The sequence below is a fragment of the Rhipicephalus microplus genome, chromosome 3 (genome assembly GCF_043290135.1).
Source record: "Rhipicephalus microplus isolate Deutch F79 chromosome 3, USDA_Rmic, whole genome shotgun sequence".
NCBI lineage: Eukaryota > Metazoa > Arthropoda > Arachnida > Ixodida > Ixodidae > Rhipicephalus > Rhipicephalus microplus.
Genome location: NC_134702.1, coordinates 141,905,988 through 141,927,864, shown reverse-complemented (window position 1 = coordinate 141,927,864; position 21,877 = coordinate 141,905,988). Strand labels below are relative to the sequence as shown.

General features: G+C 43.0%; 1 protein-coding gene across 1 annotated transcript in view; it reads left to right on the top strand.

Moving 5' to 3' along the window:
- The window catches only part of LOC119185430 (uncharacterized), a 391,205-nt gene extending 372,299 nt beyond the window's left edge, over positions 1-18,906 (top strand). The window contains exons 2-3 of the mRNA XM_075890346.1: positions 17,074-17,147; positions 18,627-18,906. Of these exons, the coding sequence (XP_075746461.1) occupies positions 17,074-17,147; positions 18,627-18,772 (220 nt within the window). The 3' untranslated portion in view covers positions 18,773-18,906. The remainder of the gene's footprint in view (positions 1-17,073; positions 17,148-18,626) is intronic.
- The last annotated feature ends 2,971 nt before the right edge of the window (positions 18,907-21,877 follow it).

Here is a 21,877-nt window from a genome sequence, read left to right as displayed (position 1 = left end):
CAGGGTAATGTCGAGTTGATCCGCGAATAGTACGTACTTACGGTCGTCGTTACGGATGGACTCTATGGTACTGACATCATGCTGGTAGCTTGCCAGAAGTCGGCTCAGGGCATTAGCTACCGGTAGAGTATTTCTTACCTTTTATTCTACTTTGTACGTGTAGCCTCTCAGTAATAAAGACCAATGTCAGATTCGTGCCGCTTGCAGAGCAGGTACCAGCTTGTCTGAGCTGAGTAGTCGGAGCAATGGCTTGTGGTCTATTATTACCGTGAAAGTGTTACCCAATAGGTACCAACGAAACTTAGTCAACCAAAGACAACTACCAGCTATTTGTGCGCAATTACGTTCGGCAACAGTCAGAGTGCGCGACCAAAATTCAACTGGCTTCGCCTCTCCATTGACTCGGTGTAATATAACGGCGCGGATTCCTTAAGATGACGCGTCTGTTTCTAACTCCAGGGTCTTTTCCGTATCGTAGTGCGTGAGGAACTTTGCGTCTTTAACGAGTCATTTCGTCACCTTTAAAGCAGCTTCTTGTCTTGTTCCCCACTGCCAACGGGCGTTTTTCTTTAAACGTTCCCACAATGGTTCGAGAACTGCGAACAAGTGGCCAAAGAATACATGATAATAGGTCACAAGTTCTTTGTATGCCCGCAGCTCCGACACACATGTCGGCCTCGGCATCCTTGATACTGCTTCGATGTTCTCAGTATTTGGCAGAAATGCGTCTGTGCATATGTGGTGCCCAAGATACTCAACTTCTTTTTTTCTTATTTTGCCTTTGCTTGGGTGAAGCTTCACATCACTATTACAAACATTCGCCAAATGTATAGAGAGTATCACAATAATGTTTCAGCCAACAACCGTCACCCGTTGGCAGTTGAACTTCAACAAATGCATGCAAAATATTAGAGATAATGCCCTATAACTGCCATGAATGTCATTATGAAAAATAATAGGCAGATACAGCACGCATATTGTTCACTATCAACCTCGCATCAACGGGTTCAAGGAAACACAATTGAAATTCGAAACGTTTGCAAAAATAACAGGGCTGCATAAATGAACCAGTTAAAAAGTTGCAGCGTCATTTTTTTTTCTCGTGACATGAAGCGTGTCTGTTTTCATTATAATAAGGGAAAAATAAAATTAGCAATTGATATGTGAAATCCCAAGCTTGTACTGCTGACCGAGCTACAGTGCAACAAGGGGGGTATATACGGCTTGAGAGTGGGAAAAGCTGGCGGCTCTGCTTTTCTTCATCAGACTCAGAACTAACTACTGCAGGCATGAGTATATAAACTAACTTCTGCAGGCATGAGTATATAAACTACATAAAGGTCAGTTTCGGTAAGAAGCCATTGCGGTGTCCCTGCAAGCCATTTTCCCACCGGCTGTCAGAGAGGTTCCAAAAAGAAAAAAAATCGCGCTTCCACACCTTCAAGAAACGACGGAGAGCTCATTTACAGTATCCAATGTCCATTGACTTCGAGTTGTCGAATAATTTGCCTTCGTGCTGGTGGTTGCTAGAATCCTGCCTAGCTCACTTGTTATTGTGATCATCTAATTGTTCATTAAGGCAAGTGTTTATGCAGCCGCCAGTCTGACCTATATATACATCACCGCAAGTTAGCGGCAACAAATAAACTGCGCGTGTCCTGCACATCACGAACTTGAAACCTTCAAATAGCATTTACTCCCATTTATCTGAGCATTGCAGCAGCTGCCAATGTTTTCCTTTTTGGTGTGATCGATAATTTTGTTTTATCACAAAGACAAGCTAACTCGGGAATTAGTAGGAGTTTATCATATTATAAGGTGGTCTGATAAACATGTGCGCAGCCCATTCATTGCACTAACTGACAAAGAGTTCAAATATCAAGCCGTGCTTGAGTTCCACATTTTACTGCACGTTATAGGTACCACTTATGTAAAAATTACTGTCACGGTGTGTTATCATTCTTCCTTTTTCTTTTGTTTGTTTTTTACGCACATGGGCTTTTGAGCGACCCTGGAATATATATTTTGTGTATTTTTTTCAGTAGACTGAATTGTTAGTTTGCTTTGTTTTCTCGCCTTCCGTTTTCCCGTCCACTCTGGGTGCACCGAAATGTTACCAGCAATGTCCTCAAACCAACTCGCCCAACTTTTTGTACTATTACGCATACCGTGTTTTATCTACGTACTAAACGAACTTTTCGCCTGCTAAAAAAGTTTTTCTTTCCCAGATGCTGGCATCAATCTCTTACTAGCTTTACGCTACGAAATCAGTGGTGGTCAAGCTCCCTTTCATTCACCTATTACCGAAGGCGTGAAGTCTTAAAAAGACACTAAAGGTCGGCGTTGATTGTTGAAATAGTGGTCCAGAAACTTCGTAGTGTTACTTCTGTGCAAAGCAAGGGCTTAATTCTAAATAAAATCATGTTTTTGTTGCCCGCATCAGTTTAAAACACTTCAAGTTACCCGCCTCATGAAGCGGTCAAGCTCACGTCACTGTTTTGGTACACAACGTTGCTTGCCTTTACTGCGTGGTCGCCGACACTAGTAGATAAAACGAAAGCAGCGAGAGCGACTTTAGGGTCCATTGATCAATTTGCTGCATTGGTTCCGACATTTCAAAGGTGTTTCGGCCAACTGGGCCACGCTAGATGGCACAACATGTCCATTGTAACCACGCGAATATTAGATTTTTGAACCACTCACGCCATTTTACATAGTTACGTCCGGTGGTTATTTTCTTGTTAATGAAGCAGAAACGAACCAGCAGCATTTTATTGTGTCTCTTGATGCATGGAAGGCTCTTTATTTAGTGCAGCTAGACTGGATAACTAATGATTAATTCTAGGGGGTTCATCTGAGCTCATTGGTATCATTTTGACAATGTCCAACTGCGGCGCATGCATTCTTGTGCATTTACCTTATATTTTCTTTAAGTACGGCACTGCTGTTGACATTATTGCTTTTTAGATGTTGTCATACATTGAGCTTTCACGTAAATTTTTAGTCGACTTTAGTGTCCCTTTACGATAGTATGTGAGGTTCACTCAGAATTGAACTATTCTCGTGGTGGCGCGCTTAATGCCTTCAGGTAGTGTTCGAGGAATAATTGGTCAGATGCTACGAAGCAATTGCGGTGAGCCCTCAGACTCACCGCTATTGCAATGCCTTCACCGCAACACCCTCAGTACGTAACATGAACCAATTTTAGGTAATGGAAAAGGCAACGTTGGTTGCGATAAACCCTAAAGTGATGGAAGGCAAACGGTGACGATGACGTCCGTATCTGTCCCTGGAGTTTCGACATCCGTGCTTTGTCTGCTACTACAATCAATTCAACTCGAACTTCTCTAGACAGATAATTAACACCAATACAACGAAGCAATCAAGTAGCTGCAGCCCAGCAACGACAAGCAATCTAGAAGGTACCTGCATCATCTAGCTAAGACCTACGAACAAGCTAGAAGCAACTAGATAAGTTTTCAGGATCGTCCAATTTCGCATTTTTAGGCAATACGTGGCTTAGTACAAGACTTATCATTTTTTATCGTTTACTTGACTTCCATCTGCTCGATTTTTTGGTAATGGGCGAGAAGATTTTTCGCTCACGACTAACGACGTCGACAAAGCCATCGACGCAGACACCGGAATTTTGGCGAAACAAGCTCTTTATTTCTCTTGCGTAAAATGTGCTGTGACTTCGTGATTCCTTGACAGAATCACTTCCTCTACTCAGTTGCGGAATCAGTTGGTACTCAACTTAATGGGCAACTGCGCATAGCATTGACTTCAGTCTTTGTGCAGAAGGCTTAGAAACAGGTTTCCTGTCTCAGTTCACATAAGAAGACTCATAAGTGGAACTGTGACATAAAAGTAGGACGGGTTCTTATAAAATTTTCGATCAGCTTTCACGACATCGTGAACTTACTTACAGCGCAACACCCAGAAAAAATACAGGACAAGGAAGGAGCAAAAGAGAAAAGAAAAGACGGCTTTCGCAAACCTGTCGGTAATGTTATTATCTATTATTCCAACATTATTTAAAATGCACTTTATTTCCAGATAGTAATATGTGTGTTAAACCTAAAGGAATTCATCAAGAAACTTAAGTGTGACTCAACAGTGGTTAAAAAAATTCATTCAATCTAACAACTGCCAAACAACCCGGTATGACTGAGTTCTCGCACGACATTGATTAATAAGCGCTCATCGAATAACAATATTCGGGAAAAAGTGTAAATAAAAATATCTAAAAATTGCATATTTTAGGATGTGAAAATATCTGTTAATAGTGGCAGCAGTGCCGAGAGACATTCTCGGTTGTCCTCTAAGCAATTCCGACCGACCACTTTTTTCCGCTTATGAGAATATGTTCAAGTTAAGTTTTGAGTCAATAGTTTCAAGTTATGAGAATATTTTTATGTTAAATAAATGACTTAGGATCAAAGTATCTTTGGTGTAAGTAGAAATAAATATTTATTTGACTGACTTCACTGAAAGACACTGAGCAGCTGGTATTACAATGGAAGCAGTGGGTTCATATTTCAACCACGCACTTTAGTCTAAATTACCTCTTAGACCCGCCTAAGCACATTAACACCTATGTGGCAGCGCCAATACCAGACACCAGAATCCAGGATTATATATAGTCTCGCCTGTGGAATTTTTAGTTCCGAGTACCACTCTTATAAACAATTCAAATACGTTCTGCTTTAACACTTAACGTTTTTCATGGTGGGGCCTACAAAGACTTCAGTGAAACCATTTTCGCCCACAATACGACGTCCGTAAACTGCACACGAACAGATGACAAAGATAACAGAAGAAAATATTTCATTTCAACGACCTGGTAGTCGAACCCTTGACCTCTACACCCAAGACTATTGGATCTAGGTGCTTGTATTACTGTGGCACCAATGCCCGTGCATGCTTCTTTTAGGAACATGCCTTCCACCTTTCATATCTTCTCCCATTCACAGTAACCTGTTAGGCGTTAGGTGGTACTGCCGTATTGGACAGGTGAATAACTGCATCGTGATATTAGAAACCACTGACAGAACATGCGTCGTTAGTCTAGGCTGTACAGCGTGTCGATGCCAGCGTTTCTTCGTTCGCTGGCATCTAGACACCCTACTCAGTAACGCACCGTGGAGGCTGCCTTCCAAATTTTCGCTCTAATTTATTTTATTAGAGTTTAAGCTGGTGCTTCTTTCTCCTCTTCCTGTTCTAGTCCCCCCTTTTCCAATGCACGGTTGCTAACCAGATACCAGAAGTCTGGTTTGCCTCCCTGTATTTGTTGCAGTAAGACTTGCCAGTGGATGACATCGCACGTGCGCCGCTCAAGCTACAATATCTCCCTCCCGCATTCCTGATGCGCCATGTTGGTGTACGCCTGAAAAAAAGTGTGGGTTACCCAATATCTGGAGAACGCACACTTCCCCTCTTTTCTCTTCAAATGACGACACTCTCTACGAGCGCATATCAAATGATAGTGATCATGGGCTTGCTGATGCGATTTTTGCGTGAGATTCATCATACACTTTGGCCGGGGCTATGTTATTTACTTCAACTACCACGAAGGTTTAGTCGTTATGACGAACGTTTGTTATCGCGATAAAAATGTGCTACAAGGCTTCAACATTGGTGCACACATTTTGAATGGTGCTGTAGTTTGCAAACATTTCTAGGCATTTTGTGTGCTCTCATTTATCAATGAACAGTTTCGTGCTATACAAATTCTTTTGATGAAGGGATCAACCATAATTTCTAATACGAAAGTGTTTTCTGCTAGGCTCCACCACGGCTCTATTACTGTATTTACGTCGCGGATATGGCGTTGTGAATTATGAAGTAAGTGATGGCAAGAAAAAAATTGACCTCGTATCTGCATGTTTATATATTTGACTCAAGATGTCGTCGAAAGTCGATAGCCTTCCGCCTGGAGAGAGTGAATAGAATGAATCAGTTATTTTGATGTTTTGCGCAAGGAAATCGGTAAATAATATTCTGCAGGCGCTGCATGTGACATGACCGGCATCTCTCGTTGATCTCAGAAAACGAAACTCGGAGGCCATATTTTTTAGATTTTGAAGTGGGTGGCAGGACCGTATTGTTTTAGCAAAGTGTAGGACAGTAGCCGTTTCCACATGGCGTGACATTGTCAGTGCAGCGTATTAAACGCTAGAATTCTTATCCTCACTTATGTATGGATTTTTTAGTAAAAGAAACACACCGCGGAGTATTGGCGTGTTGCATTTTGCGCAGATATGCGCAACATTCGGTCTTACTTCTACAATCGCACGCGTTTGAATGCAGAAACTTGGGCAATGTTGATGGGCGTTATGATTGTGGTCGTACTTAAGCCGTTTCACTTGACACACAGACAACTAAACAGAGAGACAGACAGATAGACTAAAAACAGTTGAATTATCCTAAGAAAGACCACCGTATTTAAAAAATACAAGGAAATCTCAATCATCAGCGCGCGGCGTGAATTCGCTACGACAACGAGCGAACGTCCTGCAGCATATTGACCACAAGCTATTTATATATATGCTGTTGGCAGTCCCTAGAGCTCGCCGATTTCAGCGTGTTTTTTCATCATTGGCCATATGGTGTGGCTGGTGCGAAGTATACGCTTTAACGGTCATTCCCCGCGTGTTGTTAAGCTCGCGCGCCTCTTCTGGGCGTGGTAACTCGTGCGTGTGTGTTGTCGCGACTCCGGGTCTTGCGGGTTTCAGTTTGGTAGCGGGTGCTCGTCCTAGGACCCATCGTCGAACACGTCAGATGAGGCGTTCGTAAAAACGACAACAATTTATTTACATGGTTAGTAACTGAGAATTCAAAAAGAGGGGATCAAGTGATCAAGTAGAAATCAAGAACTGTACATGAGAACTGTTGAACTGTAGAGCTTGAAATACACGGAAGTTTTCAGCTTATATAGTGCCTCGTTGCCAACCCTGGGCGCATTGTGTGCGGCTTGCGCTAATAGGGCGCTCCGTGGTCTAGGTGCTCCACCCACGAAGGAGAGGAAAGACACCACACAATGCATGTGGAAAATATGGTCACAAACGCACTGCACCGACGTTTCGCACACTTCACCAAGATTCGCGCACGTCCGATAATCTTAGCTGACCTTGGTTTCCAAGACTATTCTGGCAGTTGGGTGAGGTTCGAAATTCCGGCTGCCAGTACACGTGTCAAACTTCCCTGACCGTGTTTGGGTAGGACAATGTAGGGTGTGCCAGCATATCGTAAAATATGCCACTCCATTCAGCCGATCCTATGGAGAAAAGGCGGAAGGTGTAGTAGTAAACTAATCCCTCGTCGTCGAGGCGGGCTCCCGCAAGAGCTACAGCAGATAGTGCCCTTTTCTTTCCTTCAACCCCACATTCCACTCCTCGTTGTTTGCTAGGAGCAGGGGCTTAGCTGCTAATATCCTTCTCCTCGCAAGATGCAGCCACAACCAGTTTGGTTTGAGCTTTCAGCCCAAACTGCAAATACCACGCTGGTTCGAATGTTTCCAGATCTTCGGTGACCTCAAAATGGCCCAGCTGCTTTCTTGTTTACCTGGAAAGCTTTGTATAGAGTCGAGCTCAAAATGGCCTTTCTTGGCTCGTGTGCTTTCCTTGCGCAGACCGGTCCTGGACCCCTCGTTCAGGTTTCGCCGAGAGGAAATCAACCCGTCTTGACGGCACACCCTTGCTTGGAATGCGTCGAAATATTTTCGTCCCGTTCATAAAGGCCGAAAAACTCACTAATGAAGACGGTCCTAACAGCGCTCAGGAGTGGTATGCACATACGTCTTGTATTTCCGCCTAAGTTGGCGCTACAGTTATCGAAATCACGAAGGTCATTTTGCTCACCGCTACGCCTGCCTTGGCTATAGAAGCGTACTGGCGTGACTGATGGATGAAATTGTTCATCCAGCAGCCGTGGTACTGCACACGCACGAAGAGGTAACGATCGCGGCAGTTCGCACTCGTACTGTATATTGCAGTGCGGTCGTTTCGGGCGTTGTTCGTTGTGTTGGTGCGACAGCTGTTAGCCCGCGCTCTTTCTCTGTGTGATCATTTCTTGCGTCATTGCACCCGAAGGGGCGCGCTGCAAGTTTAGAGATGCTTGGCGTTCTTCGCGTGACATTACAATTAGTTTCCGTAGCACTCATTTCTTCGCCCTTGTGACAAAACAATGCACTGGACACGCTCACGTATACCTCTGTGAAGATACATTTCGCTTGCGTGCCGTACCGATTTCTACGACAGAGCGATCAGCCACGTTTTAGATGTGAGTCAGCTCTTAGTCTCGCCGGTGTAACGTTGTCCCTCCATACACTCCTACTACGCATGCTCGCGTCGGGGGCCGGCCCAGGAAGACACCTACAAAACTGTCGCTCCCGTCCCTCTCTCCTACCTCACAAAGCCCACGCAGGCAGCTTCTGTTAGTAAAAGACCAACTGGTCGTGCTGCACAACCGTTCACTGGCCACTCCGTGTATGTAGGCACTGGATCGTGTGTTCCGAGTTCAGTTAATGGCGTCTTTACTTGGCTTTAGCTTGATGAGCGGCAAAGTAAACGCCGCCGCCAGTGTAAACGTTAGCGCCGGCTGCTTCGCATCTGTAATTTCTCTTTAGCAGAAGATAGCAGAAGTTTTTTTACGTCCTGCATTCTACAAGACCCATTTCAAGAGTGTCTTAACGTTTCTCAGAAAAATACGAAAAAGAAAAGGGGGTGTTATTTTTTCCTGGTGTATCTTGTCCTTTGCGGCGTTCGTGACGCACGAACAGTGATTTACGTGACGTGGTTATGGTACATACCCTCGATTGGTGCAGCGAGAGGAGGGGTATCAAAAGTTTTCATGCTACTATCTTCTGTACATATGTGGAAGAGGTGCCTGCTAGGTTTAAACAGGAGTGTATACATATACGTAAAATATCAGTTGTGAAACGTTTCACACTATTCAGCAGGCCGCTGTCTGCCTGTTCTACATTGACCCGCATGACTATCATAATAGTACGCGACCAAACAATTTTACCTCGTTATGTGTGATACCGACTGTGCAAACGAAGATAACGGAATAAAGCCGACAAGCGCGAAATCTTGATTGGTTCCAGATTTAGTGCTGACACTCTATGCGTGTCTTTAGGAATTAAGTGGCGACCCCGAGATGCCGCCTGGAAGCGCAGCGAAGATAATATAGAAACCACTTTCTCCTTTATGAATGCAGGTGGCTCAGCAGACTTTAAAAAAACAATGCTATCACTCCACTCGATTAACATAAATAAGGCTGAAACATTATATAACATGAAAGTAAACCGGTACATTTTGAAATGTTACTGACCTGGCTTTGACCAAATGTGACTTTGAGCGAAATGTCAGCATTATGTGTACACCCGGGTGTGTTTGTCGATATCATCATTTCGCGAACAACATTGATTTTTCGTTTATGTGCGGCCTACAAGGTGCGACTGAAAACACAAGGAGTGGTATGGGCGGAGCGATATATCACCAGTACATCAAAACGTTCACTGTGTTTCGGCAGTAGTATACGCTGATTAACAGGTCTTATGTAGAGCACGACACAGCCGTATTAGACAGCTACTAGCTCGCTTTTGACTTCTTATGACTGGCCAAATGCTTATATACTCTGTAATGCACTGTCCAATGAAGAACGAAAGGTGACAAACTAATTACATAGTTGGCACCCACACCCATCCGCACAACATGATCCGCGTTTACCACGGAAATGCGCTCACAAGTGCCGCTAAGTAATATTCTTGCTCGTCATAATTGATTATCTTATATACTACTGAAGTACTGACACTAACAAACTCGACGAGCGAGTTGATGACCGAGCTCGAATCAGTTCGTGAAATGGAGGAAGCCATTCGTGCGTCCCTAGAAATCAGGATACACAGCAGGAGGCACGGAACGCAGGGCACTATCACAGCGAAAGCTGGAATAGCGGCCTTTAAGAGCCTTTCAAACATTCTTTGGGTAGCTGCTGCAAGAACACTTGCAGGGTACCCACTATGCTACAAATTCATGTGTAGTAGGAGGCATTCACTATGCCATCCTTTATCATTATTCAAAGAAGCATGGTACGCATTGCCCACTTGCAAAAAACATTGTGCAATATTTCTGATGCTGTGGCTGACGAAGATGAAGTGTTATGCCAGAAGATTTTGTAATTCCCACAATCCCCAACAGTGGGTATGCGCTACAGTAATAGGTGACTAAGATGCAGCTTTTGTACAGAGTTATCCTCTGGCTTTTGTAAAGGGTAGGAGCATTCCAAGACCGCTCCTGGCGCGATTCGCAATTTGTGACAGCTGGTTATTTCTTTGTTGTGCTGAAACACTTTATTACTCATGTGACCACGATTTTTTTCCGACATAAAGTCTACCTAAGGCCAGTTTCCGAAGCGTCTCCAAGCACCGACGTGGCTTAGTGGATTAATACTGGTCCGGTACGCAGGAAACCAGCCTTCGAATCTAATGGTGTCATTGGTGTTTTCATTTACAGATTTTTTTTCTTATTTCGTGCAATAGCCAATACGGACACTGGTGGTGGTGGAGGCGGACAAGTACTTCACCCACGCGACCGGTGTCGTGATCTCATAACAGGTTTAGCTGTAAAATTACAGCGTAGCAACACACGAAAGCTACAGCGACTTGTGTTTGCCACTAACCAACGCCTGTGCGCGTGAGAAGTCCTGGAGGGTAGCTTTGACTTGGAGCCTCCGAGGTTTGAGGGAATCCAATCCGAAAGATTTGACTTCAAGCTAATATTGGCTACCTGCAATCATAGATGGAGCGAACGAATACAGTGAAAGTCCAAGGCAGCCAGTGAATACAGTGAAAGCCACGAAGGCAGCCATGTCGCATGAGCCACGAGATCATGAAAGCGACTGCTCCAGCCTTTATAATGCGAAGCATTTGTTCATAAACTTCGGCGACTTTGAGCGTATCTAATTATCAAATAATGTTTCTAACCATCCACGACTTTTAGCTCTCCTGGCCGTCTCGATATTGGTATCGATAGCAAAATTAGTATGACATAACATGACGGTACGACGAGCATACCTAGCTAGTCATAATAAGAAAATCACGACAAGCATGTCATGATTGTCATGATTTACATTTCATGGTCTTGCTGCTCTTGCGGTGGTATAGTTCACATAAAATTTTGCAAAACTGCTATGGTATGACATGACTGTATAGCAAACATAACTGACAAACTCTGACGTGGAAATTATGGCATGCATGTTATGATTTTCATGGTATTACTAGTCATGACTACACGCCACGCTCATGATGCGCTCGCGGTAAATTCGCTAGCATCACATATACCAAATTTGGTATTACGGAACGTGAATAGATGACGAAGGTACATGACTGGCGCAAACTTAATAATCATGAGATGCTTGTCATGCAAGAACATGACTACATTCCACGCTCATGATATGCTCGCGGTCGTTTAACTAAATCCACACATACGAAGTTTTGTATCAGGTTACGTAAATAGACGACGAAGGTAAATTACATATTCAATTTATATTATCTCGATATGCGTGTCATGTGAAACATGATTACATCATAGCATGCTCGCAGGTGTTTCGCTAGCTTCACACATACCAAATTTGATATCAGGTAATGTGAATAGACGACGAAGGTAAATGACACGTCTAGACATGATAATCAAGATATGCGTGTCATGTGAAGCATGATTACATGCTATGCTTATAGTGTGCTCGCGGCCAATTTGGTAGGTCTACGTATATGACCTTTGGTATCACGTCCCGGGAATAAATGTAGAACGTAAATGATACGTCTAGACATGGTAACTATGCTTTACGTTTTATGTGAAACATGATTACATGCTACGCTCATAGTGTGCTCGTGGCCATTTTGCTAGATCCAGATGTACGAAATTCGGCATCAGGTGACGTGAATATACGACAAAGGTAAAATGACACGTCCAAATATGTTAATCAGGATATTCGTGTCATGAAAACAAGACTACATGCTACAGTCATAACGTGCTCACGGCCGTTTCGCTAGCTCCTCATATATGAAATTTCGTATTATGTGACGTGAGTAGAGGGCGAAGGTAACTCACACGTCGAAACATGAGAATCATGGCAAGTAAGTAATGTGCAGCATAATTTACGGCAACCTCGTAACGTTGTTCTCATTTTAAAGTCGCAATTCAGCCTTCCTTATTCATGCTTCGTATATCATCGATTCTCATGCTACGTGGGATCTGCCAATTTTTTTGTGGCAGGGACCGCTGTAAATTCCATCCAACACCATCTATTAAGTGGCTACCGACTGTCAGTTTATGGTCTGATGCGTGAGCATGGTGTGCCGCTTTGTGAAAATAAAAAAAAGCGATGACTAGGGAGCTACACTTCTTAACGTGACAGCGTTATGGCGTGAGTACCAAGAATATTTTTTTGCGAATGAAAAAAAAACGAAATTTTACTAATTCATTTCACAAAAAAGTCCGCGAAGTGACGTTAGGAGTCAAGTTCATTTCGTTATTTGGGTTCATGACAACTTCAAACCCTGTGACCAAGGGCTGGAAACAGAAATGCATTCTTTGGACTAGTCGTTACTGTATTTGATATTGCTTCAGTACAACGTTTCTCCGAGGTGTTAAAAGAAGCCCTAAACTTGCTCTCCTGGTAATCACGACTGTATCGCTCTCCTTTTGCAAGCAGCTTCATTGCCCTGGGGAGGTTTATTCCACAGCTTCTAGCTTTCTGGTTGCACGGTTTTGAACACGGCAGCGTATACATTTGGCCCTTTGGGCGAGCAAATGATGGTTATCTACGGTAGGTTTGTCCTGTTCAATCTTCCCGAATGTAATATTCTATTGACCGAAACAAGTGCTGGTGCATCTGATGAACTCCGTTGGTTAACACCGCACAGCAAATAGTTCAGGACGAGTGCAAGCGTAGCAATTCACAAGCAATTTTACACTTTGTCACTTGCAGCCACGATTATGCTGTAATTATTAAAATATCTTCAAATTAACTATGTGTTGCTGTGGTAATTCAATTTTGTTAGGTTTCACCCCAACCCTGAGCATGCACCACCAGCGAGCACGTTTATTTCTGGTTTGACGGCAATAAATATATAGTGAACCAAGCATAGGTAGCTTACAAGCTGTGCAACCTCGGCATCAGTTCATTTCTACGGATCCACAGCAATTGCGCACGCATCAAGGGGTTCTCGACAGAGCGTTGAGTTTTTGCATCCTGCGTTGGAATTTCCGGTGAAAAATTATCACTTACTGCGTTTTAACTGCATGGTTTCAACATTTACTGCCCGAAGTGATTTATTTAATTGCGTGATCACACCTGCAAACACGCTACGCACGTTCTGACACATTCTCGAGCACCAAAACAGCCTGCTTCAATACTTTATTCTCACACACCAGAAACAGTCATTTTCTTTGAAATACTAACGTAACACATGGCTGTTAATTAGTTCTGTAGGTTTTTTATAGCTTTATGTAATGGATTTTAGGTTTAAGACAAGCCTTTACAAACTACGCTGCAATGTCTCTTCTCTAATTTAATGTGTATATTTTACATTCCTTAATATTAGTTTATAATATTTCAATAAAATCGGAACTAGCTGTGCCCCTTAATCTTCGCACAATAAACAAATTTTTCGGAATAGGTTTTAAACAGTATATCAATTCCGAAACGACTGCCAATAGTTACTATCAGCATCAGGACTTGCAGTGTTATCATGGCGGCTTTTCTACTATTACATAGACAATAAAAACACTTTTACTACAAGTCCAACATTTTTCTCAATAGTGCAAAAAAGGCGGTCGACCTTCCTGAACAACGTCACCTGGATATACATAGGTGCCGTTGTTCAGCATGTCATGCATTCACTTTGAAATTTTACAGAAATCTCCAAGACCGTAGTAATAGGGTTCACGGTTGAAATCTTCATACTTGAACACAACATTGCTATAATTCCTTCTGCAAGTGTATCTCAACGCTATGTCGAAGTAGCTCGGGTTAGCTAAGAAGCTAAGTTTAGTAAGGAAGACGTAAAAAGAAATAGTACCTAAACTTCATGAGATTCCTTAATCGAGTAACACTTGAAAGCCAACGAAGAAACGCACTTAATAGAGGCTACAAGAGCGAAAAAGTAGTTAAAATTAAAATACCACTGCAACTCTTCCTGCCACATCTTAATTTTTTTTCCCAAACAATAAGAAGCAGCTTAGGTTTACTTCTGGCCATTCAAGGGCAATGCAACAAAGCAAAAAAAAATGGTAAATCCCACGTACCATGGGAATCGATGATATGCGAGGCACAAATGAGGAAGCAGGGTATGCCACTTTAAAATCAGCAGAATGTTACGAGACGGACGTAAGTTATGCTATTCATGACTTCCATGTCATGATTATCATGTTTTCGCTTGACATTTTGGTTTGTAGTCCGTTCACGTAACGCAATACAAAATTTGGTAAATGTAAGGCTAGCGAAACGGTCGTGAGCGCGCTACGAGTGTAGCATTTAGTTAGGTTTTACATGACACGTATATCATCATTATCATGTTTTGAGGTGCCATTTACCTTCGTCGTCTATTAACATCACCTAATAAGAAACTTGGTATGTGTGAAGCTATAGCGAAGAGACCGCGAGTGTGCTATGAGCGTAGCATGCAGTTTACATGATACGCATATTATGATTATCATGTTTGGACGTGTCATTTACTTCTTCGTCCATTAACGTCACGTAATACGAAATTTGGTGTATGTGAAGCCAGCGAAATGACCACGAGCGTATCTCTAGCGTGCCAAGTAGTCATGTCCTTACATGGCACGCATGTCGTGATTGTCATGTTTGCACCACTCATACACTTTCGTTATTCATTCCCATACTGTTATAACAAAATTAGTGTATGCGACGCCAGTAAAACGACCACAAGCGCATCATGAGCGTGGCATGCAGGCATCCGGTCATGTTCTTACATGGCGCGCATATCATGATTATCATGTTCGAACCACTCATATACCTTCGTGATCCAGTCACGTCACGTAATACCAACTATGGTGCACGTGAAGCTAGCGAAACGGCCGCGAGCGCATCGTGAGTGTGACATGTAGTCATGTTGTTGCGTGGCACGCATGTCAAGATTATCATGTTTCCACCACTCATATACCTTCGTGATTCAGTCACGTCACGTTGTACCGAATATGGTGTATGTGAAGCTAGCGAAACGACCGCGAGCGAACCATGAGCATGGCAAGTAGTCATGTTCTTACATGACACGCATGTCTTGATTTTCATCAAAGGGCCTGTCACGTGTGTTCACCTTGCAGTAGTGTCGTAATATACCTGTTTTGCGATATGTCATGTAAACGAAAAGTCAGTTATGCTCGTCATACATTCATGTTCTGTCATACCAAATTTAAAATAAATCACATTATCCAAATGGCCAGGAGAGCCACTCAAAATTTTTGCACAGCGCAAGACTACGAGTAGTTACGACGTAACAACAGAAGAAGAGACAAGGACAGAACGAGCGCTGATTTTAGCTGAAATGTTATTACCGATGGCGCTAAAAATATACACTTTTGTGATACATTCACGTCACGTTATACCAAAGATGGCGTATGTGAAGCCAGCTAAACGACCACGAGTGCATCGTGAGCGTGGCAAGTAGTCATGTTCTTACCTGACACGCATGTCAAGATTATGTTTGCACCACTCATATACCATTGTGATTCATCGACTTCACGTTATACAAAATATGATGTATGTGAAGCTAGTGAAACGACCATGTAGTTACATCGTAACTACTCGTAGTCTTGCGCTGTGCAAGTATGTTTATTCCCAATCACCAACTAGCCCCAGCATTTCTCTTATCAGGAAAGCTAAAAGTCATAGGTGGCTAGAGAGAGAGAGAGAAATAGAAGAATAGATAGATAGATAGATAGATAGATAGATAGATAGATAGATAGATAGATAGGTAGGTAGATAGATAGATAGATAGATAGATGATAGATAGATAGATAGATAGATAGATAGATATATAGATAGATAGATAGATAGATAGATAGATAGATAGATAGATAGATAGATAGATAGATAGATAGATAGATAGATAGATAGATAGATAGATAGATGCGTTACCATTGTGAGTTTACTTAAAGTTCATAAAAATCACAACTTTTGGATGTAGTTTCAACCTGATCAGTAATTTTTAGTTTACGTTTTATTCCACACCCTGCATAGCGTATGATGAATAAACTGAGGCCATAACTATTGTGCCTAACAAATCACAAAAAGTCAAAACTTTACACGCACCTGACGCAGGAAACATGGGCATATCAGCCTTGGCACAGTGGTCTCTACAGCGTGACAGATATTTTCATTGATCTCTAGTTTCAACCCCCGTATCTGGAACAGAAACGTATAGGTGCGCTTGGAGTGCAACCGTACATCATTCGAACAAACACCTGTCTCTGCATGATACACTTGCACAGAAACTAGCCAATAAAATCGCAGCAACAGCAATATTTCACTTTCTGCCTTTTATCTAATTATCCTTGCGATTATCACGGTGGAAAGTTACTATGACGTCGCAGAGTGACGCACATTTTCTGCAGTTTTTCTGTACAAAACCGTTTAAATACTCTCACACTAATGGCTACACCACAAGTTTCTCTTCATCTCTTGAAGACGAGTGATAGTAAGTACTACTGAATTTGTTTCACTTATAGGCGAGGTCTTCCAGCTCTGTTAAGTGAATTATTCAGGAGTTAAGAACATTGTAAACAAAGCTAAGCTTCTTCTATGAAATCATCTGTACTAGAGGAGTAAGCTACTTGCTATTCTTGACCAGACGCACCAATGTGAAGTGCTGAAATTTAATCTTGTCCGAGGAAAACCCCAGTGAAGCTAATGATGTTCAATACCACTCGATGTGTACAGCATGAAAATTCCAAAGAGCACATGGTCATAGTTGTGTCCGAAAGCATTGTTTTGTCAATTTGAAAATGTTAGTATAGCTGGATATCTCCATCTTTGTTTTTACAGATCTCCTCCGGACCCAAGGATGAATGCCAAAGCCATGCTGATTGCTCTCGTGGCTTGCGCCTTATTAGTAGCCAGTGAGTGTGACTTTTTACAATCTTGATTCAAGCTACACAGCTGGAGTATATATACATGTGACACGTAAAACATGATGTTAGTGTGGTCGCCTAAACAATGCCTTTAATGTGCATACCATTGGCAGATGACATATTAGACAAGGAAACTAGTTATGTAGGCGGCCTCAGCCAACTGAAATGCCTAAATGTTTTACGCAAGGAATCATTTTATTTTTGAATAATAGAAGAAATTTTACACGGGAATTGTCTGAGTACCCCAAATGCCCAATAATAAATATTTATATACGACGAATAGTCATAGAAACACAAAGACTCATCTACGTCTAGGTAGGTTTGGTTAAACTATGTTCACTGTGGGACTCCGCGCCTTAGCATACTGATACAGACGTTGGATGTACAGAATTAGTAAAACTGTGTTATTTCAGTTGCTTAGGACCACAAAAAGAAGTGCGTTTGAAGAATTGCGCATTGCCACTTCGTAATTACATAATCTAAATGAGTTGTAGTAGCACTCTCTAATACAGGATTTTAGGATATTCACACATGATGCATGATCGAAATAGGCGTTTCTTCCTACAGACTTGAGTCCACAAGTATTTGCCATGTTCCTTTTCTAGTTACCGCCCCTTTGCAGTGAATTACAGTGTTGTATTATTTCACAATCTATCAATAGGTAAAAGCTAATAATACTGATTGCCTTCGATGCCATAGCGGTAATGATGTATTTTTGGAATCAGACGACTGGCTTGGTCAAGCTCTTAAGATCATCACCGTTCTTGCACAATACAATACACCTTATTGCAATACACCTTATACACCTTATACACCCTGCAATACACCTTATTTAAACCAAAACAACTGAATGATCTGCATGCATTTCCTGCTGATGGCTTCATTTTTTATAGCTTACTAGCGTACAACAGATAAGACTAAAGAAGAAAACAATTACACTTGCATTCGGTTCTCACACTACGATATAGGGCAGTACATATTGATTACCTGTGTCAATGACTCGTAAAATGCGCATTGAAGAATGTTAATTGCGCTTTGACGGCTCGAGATGGTATTGAGCTTAATAGGTGGGTGACTAATAAGGCTTGCCATCATCGCAGATAATAGAGCACCTCTTCGAGTCACTACGTGTGGCATATATGTTCTCTAGGAAGTCTATAGGAACGCGTGATACGCATTTCTGTCGTCATGGAAGCACGAGCAAGTTGTATACGATGCACGCCGAATGTTGTCTTAAAATGGTTAGTCTGAGCGATTCCGGCCTAGACAGAACAAATTAAGGGAAAACCATGAGGGCTAACAAGATTGTGAGTACTCAAAGTGTAGGTGTATAGCTAATAATATAATTGTACCCTTGATAATACTTTGATGTACATTGGTACACACGCAGGCACTGTTTTTTAGTAAAAACAATTTGAACATCACATGCAGTATTTTCTTATGCGTGTTTTTTTTCTTCAAATCCAGGCACCGAGGCGTGCGGTGGCGAAGGCCGCTCCGAATCCGGTCGCTGCGGTGGCAGCGAAGGGCGCAGCGAGCAGGCAGCACCCGAGGCACGCCAGGAAAGCGAGGCTGCCCGCTGCGATGGATCTTCTGGTCGTTGCGATGGCTAGTTCTGCCATAAGAAACCTTATCAACGTGCCTTCATGGCCGTTTGCTGCAGAAATTGTTGTTGGAGCAAGAGCGATCTTGATTATGAGCGCTTGAAAATATTGTCAGACCTAATAAATGTGTTCAAGCTTGCCTATATTCGATTCTCCCACGGTGTGCCACCCACATCAAAGTGCTTCTTTTTTTGTCCTGTTTAACTGCGTGAGATATGTATCACGACCGTAGAGGCAAACTTTAATGGCGCCTGAATTTCAAGCCAGTTTTCTAAGCAGTTCAATTCTATTTCACGTGTTTACTATCCGGGGTAGAATATGAGTCATTACCGGCAGGATGAATTTACCTAAAAGGGCTTGATTCACGATCACGATGCCCTAAGAGCAGCACTGGACACTCTTGAATAAATGTTGCGTAATAACAAGGTGTAAGCTTCAAGTGATTTACATACTTCTACCTCTTTATTGCTTATTGTAAACACCTCAAGTATCGCTGTATGGTGCCTCTCACAATAGTTTTCAAGTAGGGTGACGTCACACATACGGGGGATGGATACGCATTTGCCGCTGTGTAACGCGAGTTCGCCTCGCACAGAAGTTTCTAAAGAACTAGCCTGTTCTCGCAACCGACCACTGATCTATTGTGACATCTGTCCTACATTCACCTTTCCACATGAATATCTAAGTGCACAAGCGATGCAAGTCGCTCACTTGGTGGAGGGCTTACTGTATAGGTCGGAACACGTGGAAATTACTTTTTTTCCTTTGCCTTCACGGGGTGACACATGCAACCCAGGTAATGGGCGCAGTGAATAGTATGTGAACCCCGCACGTCGTGCGACTATATTAATGCGATCCAACGCGCCATGGACGTGAGGGGTGCTTGCGTCACTGCGGTATATTGCCCTATTTTTCGAACTACTCGTCCATTTCCTCCACCAGTACCATTATCCGCGCATGAGCCTAGTAGAAATCTTGGGCTACCGGTGGCTGTCAGTGTCTCTATTGGACATGAAAAGCTGGGATAAACCTAGCTTGGTCACGAACTGAATAAATAACTTCACGTGGTAGATCGGACAATGCCTTTATTTGCATCTTTGAATGAGCTGAATCAAAATGCAACAGGCTCTTTTTCGAGCGAGGCCAATATTCTCAGCAAAGATGGTCAGGTCGCCAGAAAAAAAAGATGAAAGAAATTACAGCATATGCACGGAGTGCATGATGATGAGTGTCGCAAAGCGTCCGTCAATCAGATCGCGGTTTCGTCCGTCAGTCTTTGCGTCTGTTTGTGCGATGGTCCATGCGTCCATCCGTCCGTCCGTTCGTGCGTCCGTCTGTGCGTTGGTCCGTGCATCAGTGCATCAGGTGGCTACCCACTACTACTACGACGATGACTACTACTGGTACTACATATATCGTGGGCATCCGACCCACAGTTTATCAGCTTCGCCCCTAAAACTCTGCATACAGTGTTCGCAGAGCCCACCAAGATGGGTCGCATGCGTCGCCTCGTGATTGAAAAAAAAATCAAGTTACACGTGGTCCTAGAAACTTAAAATTCTTTTCTTCAGTTATGTGACTGGCATTGTTTATGAGATTCGACGTTCGTGCAGATAAGTTTATGTGGGATAGGCTGTGCGGTCCATAAATGGTTGGTGGCGAGGATATGCTACTTCTTCAAAAAAGCGTGCGTTCGAAGTAATCTCCAAGTAAATCGTTAAACACTTTTAGAGGCGAAGCTCCATAAGCCGTGGGTCGTGCGTCCGCGATGTATGTAGTAGTAGTAATAGTAGTAGTCATCGTAGTAGTAGGTAGCCACCTCCGCGGTAGAACTAGAGGAGTGGCACACCCACTCCCTTTTATTACTGAAGAGAAAACCCGCACACGTTATGAATAAATGAAAAGATAATTATTTCTTATGAAATTATTTCTGCAGAGACAAGTATTGGTGACTTATTCTTGACTAAAATTTGCCTTAAAGTTGTTGCTTACTAAATAATTATTAGTAGAAGGACGCGCTTTGGGCACTATCCGACCAGAAAATGTTGGCACGGTAAACTCGCTCTGCGTACCCTTCTTGGTTTTAGCAAGGTTTAGTAAGGGTAAGGTTGCCGTGCCATGAACTAGCGGCGGCGAAAGGTGAGAACTTGACACGAAGCGCCGGTCAAAAGAGTGTGTGCGCGTTCCGCTCTTCTAGTCCACCTCTTGTTTAGTCCTTGAAATGTCCACTGGATGGCGGTACTTCTATATGATGAGTATATGATAAAAAGATGCGAGATGGTGGTACTCAATAGATGGTCGGACGGATAGACCAACGCATGAATCAACAGACAGATTGGTGCACGGACGCACGGATGGACGCAAAAACAGACGCGTGGATGGACGGACGCATGGGCAAACGCACGACGGACGGACGGATGGACGCACGAACGGTCGCTCTGACGGACGCACGGGCGGACGAAAGCAAAAATAAATGGCCGAACGGAAGCACGGCCGATCTGATGGACGCATCGCCCCTCTTATCTTCATGTCCTCTGTAGATATGCTCTGTTTTTTTTGTTCAAAGAACACGCATTTTCTCTTTTCTAATCCTCTAATGTAAATAATAAGCAGTATGAAACATAGCAGTTTCAATTTTCTGGCTAATTTATAGCCTCTCGCTAGAAGGTGATTGCAGAAGCTGTGAAAAGTTTGTCGGGACTTTCGAGTTTTTTCGAGCTGAAACCGCTGATCTAAGTCTACATCTGTGTGGTAACATTTGACCGCACTGTTAGTGTGCCGGTGCGCTATTACCTCTCCCAATCTTGAACGTTGGCTGTGTGTCTGACTTCTTCTTCAACAAGGCCTCATCAAGTTTGAGGCCCACGGCACGGCTATATGGTCTCCCATGGTAGAGTACCTGTTACTCTAAATCGTTGCCCACTTTTCTATACACTCGCTGACGCAGAATCCGTGGAAGCGTGTGGATTCTTAACTACACGTTAGCCCACTGGATGCCTTTATGGTCCTCCATTGTATCAAGTGCTCTAAAGCGTTAACAACTTTTTCGTAACACACCAGGACGGCTCACTGCTCTACCATTGTTGTTGAGGACGAAGTAATCGAAGTTGTTAA